This window comes from Erinaceus europaeus, chromosome 5 (genome assembly GCF_950295315.1).
Source record: "Erinaceus europaeus chromosome 5, mEriEur2.1, whole genome shotgun sequence".
NCBI classification, from domain to species: Eukaryota; Metazoa; Chordata; class Mammalia; order Eulipotyphla; family Erinaceidae; genus Erinaceus; species Erinaceus europaeus.
The window spans coordinates 122,255,220-122,267,902 of record NC_080166.1 but is presented as its reverse complement, the minus strand read 5'-3'; the positions used below and the strand labels follow the sequence as shown (position 1 = coordinate 122,267,902).

The 12,683-nt window shown below is 38.3% G+C and overlaps 1 protein-coding gene across 4 annotated transcripts in view; it reads left to right on the top strand.

Moving 5' to 3' along the window:
• Positions 1–12,683, top strand: part of ATP8A2 (ATPase phospholipid transporting 8A2) — a 641,523-nt gene that overhangs the window by 284,826 nt on the left and 344,014 nt on the right. For all 4 annotated transcript variants that reach the window (XM_060191722.1, XM_060191724.1, XM_060191721.1 and 1 more), the window contains exon 25: positions 10,478–10,650. In XM_060191722.1, coding sequence (XP_060047705.1) covers positions 10,478–10,650 — 173 coding nt within the window. The remainder of the gene's footprint in view (positions 1–10,477; positions 10,651–12,683) is intronic.

Sequence of the window (12,683 nt, the reverse complement as noted above, 5' to 3'; positions counted from 1 at the left end):
GTATGACACGTAAAAATCTGGGGATGGAGCAGTAGTGCAGCAAGTAAAGCTCACATAGTGCAAAGCACAAGGATCCTTGTTCGAGCCACGGGCTCCTCACCTGCAGAGGGGTTGCTTCACAAGAGATGAAGCAGGTCTGTAGGTGTCTATCTTTCTCTCCCCCTCTCTGGCTTCCCTCCTCTCTCAATTTCTCTCTGTCCTATCCAACAAAAATGACATCAATAACAGCAACAACAATAATAACCACAATGATAAAACAACTAGGGCAACAAAAGGGGAAAAATAGCCTCCAGGAGCAGTGGATTCATGGTATAAGCACCGGGCCCCAGCAATAACCCTGGAGGCAAAACAAAACAAAACAACAACAACAACAAAAAACACCAAGTCTCCCATTCTGTGAGAGGTTCCTTTGTTTGTTTGTGTGGTGGTTTCTTTTGCTGTGTAGAAGCTTTTCAGTTTGATGTAGCCACATTGATTCATTTTTTGGTTTTGTCTTCCTTGCAGTTGGACTTGTATCATTGAAGATTCCTATAAAATTTAGATGGAAAAAGAGTTCTGCCAACATTTTCCTCTTAAGTATCTGATAGTTTCTGATCTAACATCCAAGTTCTTGATCCATTTGGAGTTTACTGTTGTGTATGGTGAAATATAGTGGCTCAGTTTCATTCTCCTGCATGTTTTGACCCAATTTTTCCAGTGCCATTTGCTGAAGAGAATCTCCTTTCTCCATTTAGTTGTTTGGGCCTCCATGTCAAAGCTTAGATGTCCATAGGTGTGGGTATTTATTTCTGGGCTCTGAATTCTATTCCACTGGTCAGTGTGTCTATTTATGATCCAGTACCAAGCAGTTTTGATTAATAATGGCCCTATAATACAATTTAAGATCTGGAAGTGTGATGCCTCTGATTCTATTCCTTCTTCTCAAGATTGTCTTGGCAATTCCAGGTATTTTCTGGTTCCAAAATAACATCTGTAGCTTTTGTTCTATTCTCCTAAAAATGTGACTGGGACCTTGATGGGGATTGCATTAAATCTGTATATGGTTCTGGGTAGAATATGCATTTTGATTATTTTAATTCTTCCAATCCATGAACATGGAAAATCCACTTCTTTGTTTCTTTTTCTATTTTCTTGAATAGTGACTCATAGTTTATTATTTTTTTACTTACTTTTTGATAGAGATTTTTAGATGGAAGGGGGAGATAGGGAGAGGGGCAGAGAGGGCACTTTTTCACCACTTATGAAGCTTCTCCCCCTGTAGATGGGTTAGAGCCTTGAACTTGGATCTTTGTGCACTGTAACATGTCCATTCAACCAGGTGCATCATCGCCTGGCTCAGTTACTCATGGGTTACTCGTGGTTTTCAGTATACAAGTTTTTCACTTTTTTTCCCTCTCTAGGGTTATCACTGGGCCTCGGTGCCTGCATTATGAATCCACTGCTCCTGGCAGCCATTTTTTCTTTATTTCTTTTTTGTTTTCTCTTCTTTTCTTCTTCTTCTTCTTTTTTTTTTTTTTTGTTATTTGATAGGACAGAGAGACCTTGGAGAGAGGAGGAGGAGGCGGCGAGGAGGTGGGGAGCTAGGATCCTTGTGCTGGCCATTGCACTTCATGCTATGTGCATTTAACCCAGTGTGTCACTGCCCAACCCCCTTGTTTTTCACTTCTTTTCTTAGGTTTATTCCTAGAGATTTTATTGGTTTGCTGCTATAGTGAATGGACTAATTTCTAGATTCTTTCTTGTTACTGAGTAGCACAAAGGAATGCTACTGACTTCTGTACATTAATTTTGTAGCCTGACACCTGTACATTAATTTTGTAGCCTGACACCTTACTATATTGCATGGTGATTTCCAGGAGCTTTGTGCTAGGTTCTTTAGGCTTTTCTATGTATACCATCATATCAACTGCAAACAGTGAGAGTTTGACTTCTCTTCGAATCTGTATTCCTTTAATTCCTTTCTCTTGCCTGATTATTATGGCAAGAACTTCCAACACTATGTTAAATAGTAGTGGTGATAGTGGGCAGCCCTATCTAGTACCTGATCTAGGTGTAAATGGATTTAATCGCTCACCACTAAGTATGATGTTAGCTGTAGATTTGCTGTATATGGACTGCACTGGTTAAGGAACTTCCCACCAATTCCCCCCCCCCCCTTTTTTAATATTGACCAAAGAAGAGATAAAAAACACAAACAGACATATGAATCACACTTACCTTTGAGATTGAAAACCTTTCCTACCAGCAGCACCTCTCCAGTTTTATTCTCCCACCTGCATACTTGTTTTGTCTCTGGCCTCTATTTTGCTTTTAATTCTTGTCTTCAATGCCCACTCAGCAATAATCTTTGATCAAACCCAGACTAGGGTTTACCACACATGTGTGGCAGAATATAGGTCCCTTCTGTACCATTCTCAAGCAAGCTAATCAAAGGCAATACTATCACAAACATTTCTTTATTCTCAAATGGACTATGATTCAAAAGTCTATTTGTAAGTTAGTTATTGGCCATTTAGAATCAATTTTCCCAAAGGAATGGCATTACAAATTGTGGTTGGATCCCCAGGTCTGTTAATGTCTATGTAGCCAAGTTGATAAGATTTATATAGCAGTCTCTAATTTTAATAAAAAAACAATTACTGAAAGTTACAATAGACTTAGCTGTTATGAGCAGTACAGGGAGTTGGGCTGTGAGGCTCCTTCTCAAGAAGATACAAAATAAATAAATAAATAAAATAATAAAAGAAGATACAAACACCTAAACTCTTAATTATAATTTGCTTTTTAGTCATTAATATTGACGTATATTTATTAGTATATTAAAATAGTAAACTCTCAACTTCTAAAGTTTTATTTTCCTTCTCACTTGAAACACATACAATTAAATCTCAGACATGAGGAATTCTGATTAAGGTCATCCCTTTGTAATATAAAACACTTTCCCTTCCCCCAGTTGTGCTATATTGTAAAAGCTGCATTTTGTCTTAGTAAAGAGCTCACCACTTGTCAATGCATTTCCAATTTTTAAAATAGAGTTATTTTGCATTTAGTAGACATGTGACATGAGGACCTAAGTATATGTTTGTCCATATACTGATGAACAGATCAGAGGTTTGGTTGATGATCTGTAAAGTGCAAATGATGAAATGCATATTCTACCCAGAGCCATATACAAATTTAATGCAGTCCCTATCAAGGTCCCAGTCACATTTTTAGGAGAATAGAACAAAAGCTCCAGATGTTTTTTTAGAACCAGAAAATACCTGGAATTGCCAAGACAATCTTGAGAAGAAGGAATAGAATCAGAGGCATCACACTTCCAGATCTTAAATTGTATTATAGGGCCATTATTAATCAAAACTGCTTGGTACTGGATCATAAATAGACACACTGACCAGTGGAATAGAATTCAGAGCCCAGAAATAAATACCCACACCTATGGACATCTAAGCTTTGACATGGAGGCCCAAACAACTAAATGGAGAAAGGAGATTCTCTTCAGCAAATGGCATTGGAAAAATTGGGTTGAAACATGCAGGAGAATGAAACTGAGCCACTATATTTCACCATACACAATAGTAAACTCCAAATGGATCAAGAACTTGGATATTAGATCAGAAACTATCAAATACTTAAGAGGAAAATGTTGGCAGAACTCTTTTTCCATCTAAATTTTATAGGCATCTTCAATGATACAAGTCCAACTGCAAGGAAGACAAAACCAAAAATGAATCAATGTGGCTACATCAAACTGAAAAGCTTCTGCACAGCAAGTGAAACCACCACCCAAACAAAGTGACTCTTTATAGAATGGGAAAAGATCTTTATAAGTCATCCATCAGACCAAAACTATACAAAGAGCTCATCAAATTCAGCAACAAGAACATAAATGACCCCATTCAAAAATTGGGAGAGGAAAAATGGCTAAAATTTTACTCTTGATGTTGAGTATTTGTTATCTTGATTGTATTGTAAGATTTATAGGGGTAAATAACATAGAACCTGTGTTCTTGGTATTGTTGCTTATTAATTACTATGGAAGATTGGTAGGTAGTCCAGTCACTATATCTCTCTAGTTGATTGTAAAAGTTTGGCTCATTTAACTGTTTAATTGAACCTTTTTATGAATGAGAGAACTATTATTAATGTACTATTGTAACTAAATCCTAATTAGTATCTTCCCTCTCAAATGGAAATTAGAATGAGACAGACACAGGAGAGATTTGGATCAGGCAAAGCTCTTTGAGTACTGATGCCTAAGTACAGAAGGAAACAACTTTGAGATCGAGGTCTTGAGAGGCTGCCTGCCCAGCAGTTTTATTTATTAATAATTCTTTATTTTTAAACCTTTCTCTCCCCCCCCCCTTTCCCCTTCCTTCTAACTTCCTTTCTTTCACCAGAGCACTGCTCAGCTCTGGATTATGGTGGAGTTAAGGATAGAACCTCTGAGGTCAGAGCCTCAGGCATGAAGGTCATTTGCATAACCTTTATGTTGTCTCCTCAGTTCATATTTCTTTCTTTTAATTACTTTATTGGGGGATTAATGGCTTACAGTCAACAGTAAATAAAGTAGTTTGTACATGTGTAACATTTCCACATAACAATACAACCCCCACTAGGTCCTCCTCTGCCATCATGTTTCAGGACCTGCACCCTCCCCTGCCCATACACCAACTCCATTCAAAGTTCTGCTTAGAGTTTTCCCTTCTGATCTTGTTTTTCAACTTCTTCCTATGAGTGAGATCATCCCATATTCATCCTTTTGTTTCTGATTTATCTCACTTAACATTATATCTTCAAGCTCCATCCAGGATGGGGTAAAGAAGGTGAATTCATTCAGAGTTCTTTATTTCTTAATGAGAAGAGAGAAGGGGAAATGGAGACTCACTTTGGAATATGCTAGACTGGAGATGGAAATCAGAACCTCATGTTTGAAAGTCCTTGGGCCTCATCACATAGGCAGAGGCTCACAGTATGTCCCAAACCTGGGGGTCTCCTGACACACTGCCTTCCTCATAACCTTTGCTATCTGCCCAGCATTTAAAAAATTTATTTATAAAATAAAAAATATCGACAAGACCATATGATAAGAAGGGTACAATTCCACACAAAAACCCACTACCAGAGTTCCATATCCCCTCCCCTCGCATGAAAGCTTTCCTATTCTTTATCTCTCTGGGAGCATGGACCTGGGGTCATTATGGGGTGCAGAAAGTGGAAGGTCTGGCTTCTGTAATTGCTTCTCCACTGAAGATGGGCATTGGCAGGTTGATCTATGCTCCCAATCTGTTTCTATCTTTCCCTAGTTTTTTAAGTACACAGGAAATTGGAGTTCCTACCTCACAATGCATCACTTTGTGTACAAGGGTCTAGATTGGTGCATACTTGCCATTGGGTCATACCTGCACATTCATGACACATCCTAGTAGCTCCTTAAGTATCTCTGGGGTTGGAATTTTAGCACCATAATGGGCAGGGTTACTGGAAACAACCCAGGATTCATATAGAAGCTTAGAAAAGGTTTGTTTGTTTTGTTTTTTTTCATGAGCAGGCTCATGTGGTTTGCATCTTCTTGGTGCATCCTCTGCTGATTGATTAAGTCTGCTATCTATTGTCAACAGACACCAGGGAATTAGATCAGACTCACAGTATGGGTTTTGGAAGCCCGTGTTCTAACACTGTACTGTTTACCTGTGTATGTAAAACTGCAATGGAGTGTTGTGACATTTATTGTATTGATGTGGTATATAGCTTAGTAATACAAGTGAAAGCATGGCCACTACACATCTTTGGCTTGCAGTTTAATATGGTCAAAGGATTGCGTTCACTCCATGGCAACTTCTGTTCCAAGAGGCCTTGCTTGCTCTGATTACCCAATCTCTCTTGGTGATTTTCTCTCTAATGTTTCATACTATAGTATGCACATATCAGTCACAACAGTTTCTGCATATTAGAAAGCTTCTTCCAGATAGTAAACTTGACAGAAGTCATTGTCTGCATACTGACTACATACTCTCATGTTCTGTGATCCAAACTCCACCATTTCATCTCTTTTCTGTGATGCCACAAATAGTACTGCCTTGCCAGTGGGTTGATTATTTTTTCTTAGTCATTTTAGGGCTGCTGTAACAAGAACAACAAATATATTCATCACATTATTAAGGTTTAAAAGCCTCAAATCAAGGTGATAGCCAATTCAGACTCAAGAGAGATCCCTTCCTGTTTGTAGAAGGCTGCCTTTTCTCTTTTTGCTCACATGGTTGGGGAGCCAAAGGGGCAGGAAGAAGGGTTGGACAAGATTCTTTAGTCTCTCCTTTCACAAAAAGATTTGTTTGTTTTTATGAGAAAGGCCAGGGCACTATTCAACTCTGCCATATGGCAGTACTGGAAACCAAACCTAAAAACTTCAGGTATGCAAATACTCTGCTTTACTATAGTAAAGTATATTCCTGCAACCCCACCCCTACTAATCACTCCTCCCTCAGTGAGGGCAGTAAGCCATCAAAAGGATGCCAACCACATGACCAAGTAAGCTATCAAATGCCCCCTTTCCAGTATCCTCATTATGGTAATTAGATTTTTGGCATATGAATTGTGAGGCGACTTCAATATGTGAATATTTTTTACAGTTCATCTTGAAAATATTTCAGATTGATTTCAGCCATATTTCCCAAGCCAAAGTGGACCCTGGTGTAGTTAAGCAATTCTTAGGAAGAGTGGCTACATGAGCTGCTTCTGTCCCCACCTGTCACTGATAAAAGGTCAGTTCCCTTTCAGCTTCTTCCCATAAACAGTTTCTGGGGAAATTTGTTTTTATCTATTTTATTTATTTATTTATTTATTTATTTATTTATTTATTTATTATCCTATGCCTCAGAAACATCATTTTATCAGCTATCACATTCAGCTTACCTATGTCCACTGCTCAGCCAGGTTCTGGGCCCCTCCCTCCTATATCTCATGGCCTCATACTCATAGGTGCTTGCTACCAGTACCTAGGGCTCCCTACCATAGAACTCTGCTGGCTGGGGAAGAAGAGCCACTGGAGTCTATCTTCATGCATGCTCCCAGAATAACCCCAACAGAGACAGTATCCTTCATGATCCCTCTGTGTGTATTTCCACAATTGCTATGTAGACTCTTTAAAAAGCCACAGGCTATGGCTAGGGGTGAGTAGGACCTGAATGCACAAAATCCTGTGTTCCATTGCTTGCACCACGTTTGCTGCAGTGGTGTTCTGGTCTTATAAAATCAAGTTTAAAAAATTAATGTAGCAGGTAGTAATCGCTACATCTCAGAGATTTTTTTGCTTGTCAGACTTTTCCTCTTTAAGCCTATGGACCAGTTCTGCTTATTTCCCTTCATTCTTTTACTCAGATATCTCTCTGTAAGCTTTTTTTGTCCTCTGTGTCTTGACCTCCAGAATTGCTCAGGCCTGTCTGGGTTCCTTATAAACACAACCAGGCTGCCAACCTGGGATTTCCCTAAGTGGATGGACTTTTTTCCCTATGAGTCCGAATTCTATAGGGTAAATTGTTTATACAGATAAAATAAATATAGGTGTTTTGTTTGATGTTGAAGTTACATAATCAATTAAAAATAAAATTCATAAACTGTCATGTATTGTTATTTTAGTAAAATTTAATTTAACTTTTATTTTAAAACAGGATTCTATCAATTATTACTCCATTACAGTGATAAGACATTGTCAATGATAGCATTTAATCACTATCTGAAGGAGCAGAAATGTGTATTTTCATTGATATAGAAATTTTATGGGAAGAAGAATGGGTTCTGTTGAGTGTGTCTATGTGCCAGACTCAGTGCTTTGCAGGTTATACTGATGAGCTCATTTCTTTGTAACAAATTTATGAAGAAAGTACTCTTTACTTCATTTTTCACATGAAAAAAAAAAGCAGCTCCAAGAGGTTAAATATCTTGTCCAATGTCATAAGTCTTAAGTGGAAAAATAGAACCATAACACAGTACATCTGACCACAGAACAGGGCTCCTCACCACAGATAGGCTTTAAATACATTTTTCTGATACTGTCAAAACTATCTATTCTTAAGTCTCTTTTCTTGCCCAAACACTAACACAATAGGATCTGCTCCTTTACCAGGAGTGGAAGGATTTCCATTCATTCTGCATATTTCTCTATGGCTAACATATATTATCCTGTGATAAATTACATACAAATATAACTAAATAGTCAAAGGACAGTTGTCCAGAAAGAATCATCTCAGCAGATTTTTGTGCTTCCTTGATTAACTCAAACCATATTTTTTATTATAAGCCAAAAATTGCATTATTTTATTTAAACCAGATATCCTATTCATAGTTAGAAATTCACTGGGAAGAACTCAACATCTGTTTTTTAAAAATCTTAAGAATGGTTCTATGTTTTAATTCCTTCTGATAAGAGATACTACACAAAAACAGTTATTTATGCTGGTAGTAAATTTTTAAAAGGCACTAGCAGGTTAATCTGATTAGATATTTTCTATAACGTGAAAAAATGTTAGCTTCTTATTCTGATGGTACATGGAGAGAGCTGGTTTAATCTGAGATCTCAACAGAGGATATACTTGAATGTTTGTGTCATTTTTTCCCTATTCCATAATGTTTTTTTAAAGATTTATTTATTTATGAGGAAGAGAGAGGAACACAGAAGGGAGAGGGAATCAGAGTATCACTTTGGCACATGTGGTTCCTGGGATCAAACTCTGGAGCTCATGTTTCAGAGTCCAACATCTTATCCACTGTGCCACTTCCTAGGCAGCTCTGATATCTTTTGGATGCATTAAAGATTTCCTCGTGCAAACTGAAAAATATTTATCATTTCAATTCCAGAAATGTTGTCTCCCCACCCCAAACTTGTTTGTTCATATGGAATTTCTTATTCTGGGGACACTAAGAATAATATGCAAATGATATAAAGGAGGGGAAGAGTAGAGAGTCATAAGAATCCTTGAAATTCAAGTTCTAGTGTGAAAGTATTTGGTCAGTCATAGATTGAAACCAGAATAGATTTTGAGAAATATCAAAGTACATGTGGTTTTTTTTTTTAAACTCATAAAATAGATCTAGAGGAAAGTTAAACAAAAATTTAATGTAAAGGTGAGGTTGAACTGTATGTCTTACATTAGAATGACTTTCTTTTTTCTTTTGTTTTTTTCATTTAAAAAAAATTTATTTAAGAAAGGAGACATTAACAAAAACATAGGATAGGAGGGGTACAATTCCACACAATTCCCGCCACCTAATTTCCATATCCCATCCCCTCCCCAGTAGCTTTCCCATTCATTTTCTATCCCTCTGGGAGCATGGACCCAGGGTCATTGTGGGTTGCAGAAGGTCGAAGGTCTGTAATTGCTTCCCCACTGAACATGGACGTTGACTGGTCGGTCCATACTCCCAGTTTTCCTCTCTCTTTCCCTAGTAGGGTGAGTTTCTGGGGAAGTGGAGCTCCAGGACACATTGGTGGGGTCTTCAGTCCAGGGAAGCCTGGCCGGCATCCTGATGGCATCTGGAACCTGGTGGCTGAAAAGAGAGTTAACATACAAAGCCAAACAAATTGTTGAGCAATCATGGACCCAAAGGTTGGAATAGTGGAGAGGAGGAAGTGTTGGGGTGGGGGGTACTCACTGCAAACTCTAGTGTACTTCTGCTTTCAGGTATATATTTTGCCCTAGTTTATGGATACGTGTGAACATATGCTCTTTCTCAGGGGACCTGGTCTATATATCTAGGTTTTGAGACTTTGTTAGGAAGTGAACCACCTGGGATGGAATTAGAGAATACTATGAAAGGAAAGGTCTTACCCGAGTAATGAAGCTGAAGGGTTGTCATTCCACACCTGAAGTCTCTGGACACAGTCTGAGCTAAAGCATGTTGAAGTGGCACTCGTTGCGTTGATTAGGTTGTGATCGGCAGATGCAATATTATTTGATATGAATTGGGAGAGGCATGTTGGAAAGTGGGCCCTAAGGTTCCAGGACTGGGGGAAATATAGGCCCTATAGTGGAAATGTTCCTGCTGTCTTAGGATTCAAAAAGGCAATGGATAGTTATTGTTATCATCACGTTATTTGGTAATTGGGTTAACTTTGAAAAGTCCCTTTGTTAGGGTTTGCTGTATAATACCCAGTATCTTTTATATAGCTGTGCAATGACATTATTTTTCAAGGAATTTACTTTTGATTTTTTTCACTGTTTAGAGTTTTTTTTTTTTTAATTCTATTTTTTCCTTTCAATTCTGAATACAAACTGGCAGGGGGAAAGGGGTCAGAAAAAGAGGTAAAGGAAAGAGTGATTTGACAGTGGTGAATGTTAATAGAACTTCAGTTGTGGGTGTGGTGTTGTAGGTTCACAATTGGAGATGTGACATTCTGCTCCTCCAACTTAAAGTAAGCCAGTGGTAAGTCAATGATTGATATGTTAAATACTAAAGAGTGTGTTTCCTACCCTTGTTTCAGGCAACCAGAGCAGCCATTACTCAGCACTGCACTGACCTTGGGAACCTGCTAGGCAAGGAGAATGATGTGGCCCTCATTATCGATGGCCACACCCTGAAGTATGCCCTGTCCTTTGAGGTCAGGAGGAGCTTCTTGGACCTGGCACTCTCCTGTAAAGCAGTTATTTGCTGCAGGTAAGCAGGCATAGGCTGTGATTTGCATTTGGATATGTTTGCACCCTGGGTTTATACAAAAGAAACAATGCATGAAGATTCTAGAGTGAAGGTTGTTTTTTTTTTTTTTTGACAAAACAAAAATATGAATTTTCTGTTTGCAGATTTTGCAGGGAAGCAGTTTTTGATTTTTACATTTGTGTTTGTTTCATTGCTTGTTTTATGTTCCTCCAGTCATATTTACCCTCTGCAGGATGAACTGGTAAACTGCTGTAGCTAGTGTGAGGTATAGTCTCTTACTACACGCTGCTCTTTTGGCTTTAAATGGCTGAGCTCAACTTCTAGGATGTCTGGGTTATGGACCCCTCTTTTTAGATGCATTGTGGGGGTTGCTTTCTAGTCAACAAGGATCTCTATTTGGGTCCATGCTGTACAAATTTTGTGTGAAGATCTAACCAGAAATTTCTGTAGGTTTTCCATGAAATCTGGGATTTTTTTTTTTAAGTTGGCAATGTTGTATTCCATTGACTTCTGGCCATCTGAGGTCCAATTCTGATAGAGTTTTAAAAATCAGATAGAATAATAAAGAAAAGAAGCTACTATAAATGTGTGGAAGCACTGTGTTTGTGCAGTGAACAACTTGAATGGTAAAAGTTTACATTTCTGTGGAGCATATATCTAAGAGTACCAGCACTGGTTTATATGGGAATTCTGTTTTTAAACTTTTGAGGTAATACCAGACTGCTTTCTAAAGTGCTTGCATCATTTTACTCTCCCTCTAGCAATGTACAGAGGCTCCAATTTCACCACTTTCTTGCCAATACTTTTTTTTTCATGTGTCATACAATGAGCCCAAGGCCTAGTGCAAGTTCACTACTGAGTAGTCTCCAAATTTTCATTTTTTTTATTTTTCAATTTTAAGGTTTTTTTCTCAGATAGAGAGGGAAGAAAGAGTGAGACAGCTGGACATACAAAAAGGATAGACCACAGCACTGTTCCAACATCCACAGAGATTACCCAGTGCTGTTCCCATTTGGTGCCGGGGCTCCTGCCCAGGTTTTCATGCACAGCAGGGTTAAGGTTCCACAAGGTGAGCTATCTCCTGACCCCATGTGTCATTTTATTATTATTGTTGTAGTTATTCTTAGTGTCCCATCAGGATTTTCATCTGTATTTCCATGATGATGACATCTTCAGATGCTTACTTGCCATTTGTATATCTTTCTTGAGAAACATATGTTCAAATCCTTTGCCTGTTTTTAAAAATTAGAATGTCTTTTTATCATTGAGGTGTAAGAATTTTTATTATGTGTGCTGGGTATGATTTTCTTTCTTTCTTCCTTTTTTTTTTTTTTTTTTTTTTTGCCTCCAGGCTTATTGCTGTAGCTCAGTGCCTGCACCATGAATCCTCTGATCCTGGAGGCCATTTTTCCCATTTTGTTGCCCTTGTTGTTATTGTTGTTGTTGTTATTGCTGTTGTTGTAGTTGGACAGGACAGAGAGAAATTGAGAGAGGATGGTAAGACAGAGGGGGAGAGAAAGATAGACACCTGCAGACTTATTACACTGCTTGTGAAGTGACCCTCTTGTAGGTGGGAAGCCGAGGGCTTGAACCAGATCCCACTTCGTGCCATGTGCACTTAACCTGCTGCGCTACTGCCCAGCCCCCTTACCAGACATATGGTTTACATATATTTTCTCCTATTTTATTGCTTGTCTTTTTCTTAAGGGTATTATTTGCAGAGCAAAAGATAAAATTTTGGAGTTCAATGTATCTGTTTTTCCTTTCATCCCTGTGTTATGGTGTCATATCTTATATGCTCTTCTCTTTAAGCAGTTGATAGAATTGCTTTCCTAGATTCCATTTGAGCGGGGACATACAAATGGCAACATGGGTAGAATGTGAGGTGGTGAAAAATGTTCTCATAGTTCCCCTTGTGTCTGTACTGAAAAATTGCTGAACAGGTAGTATATATCATTTCAGTGGTGTTCTCTTCTCTGGCGTTGCTTTCTGTCCCATCCAGAGCTATACTTCACTGTAATAAAGTCTTTCTT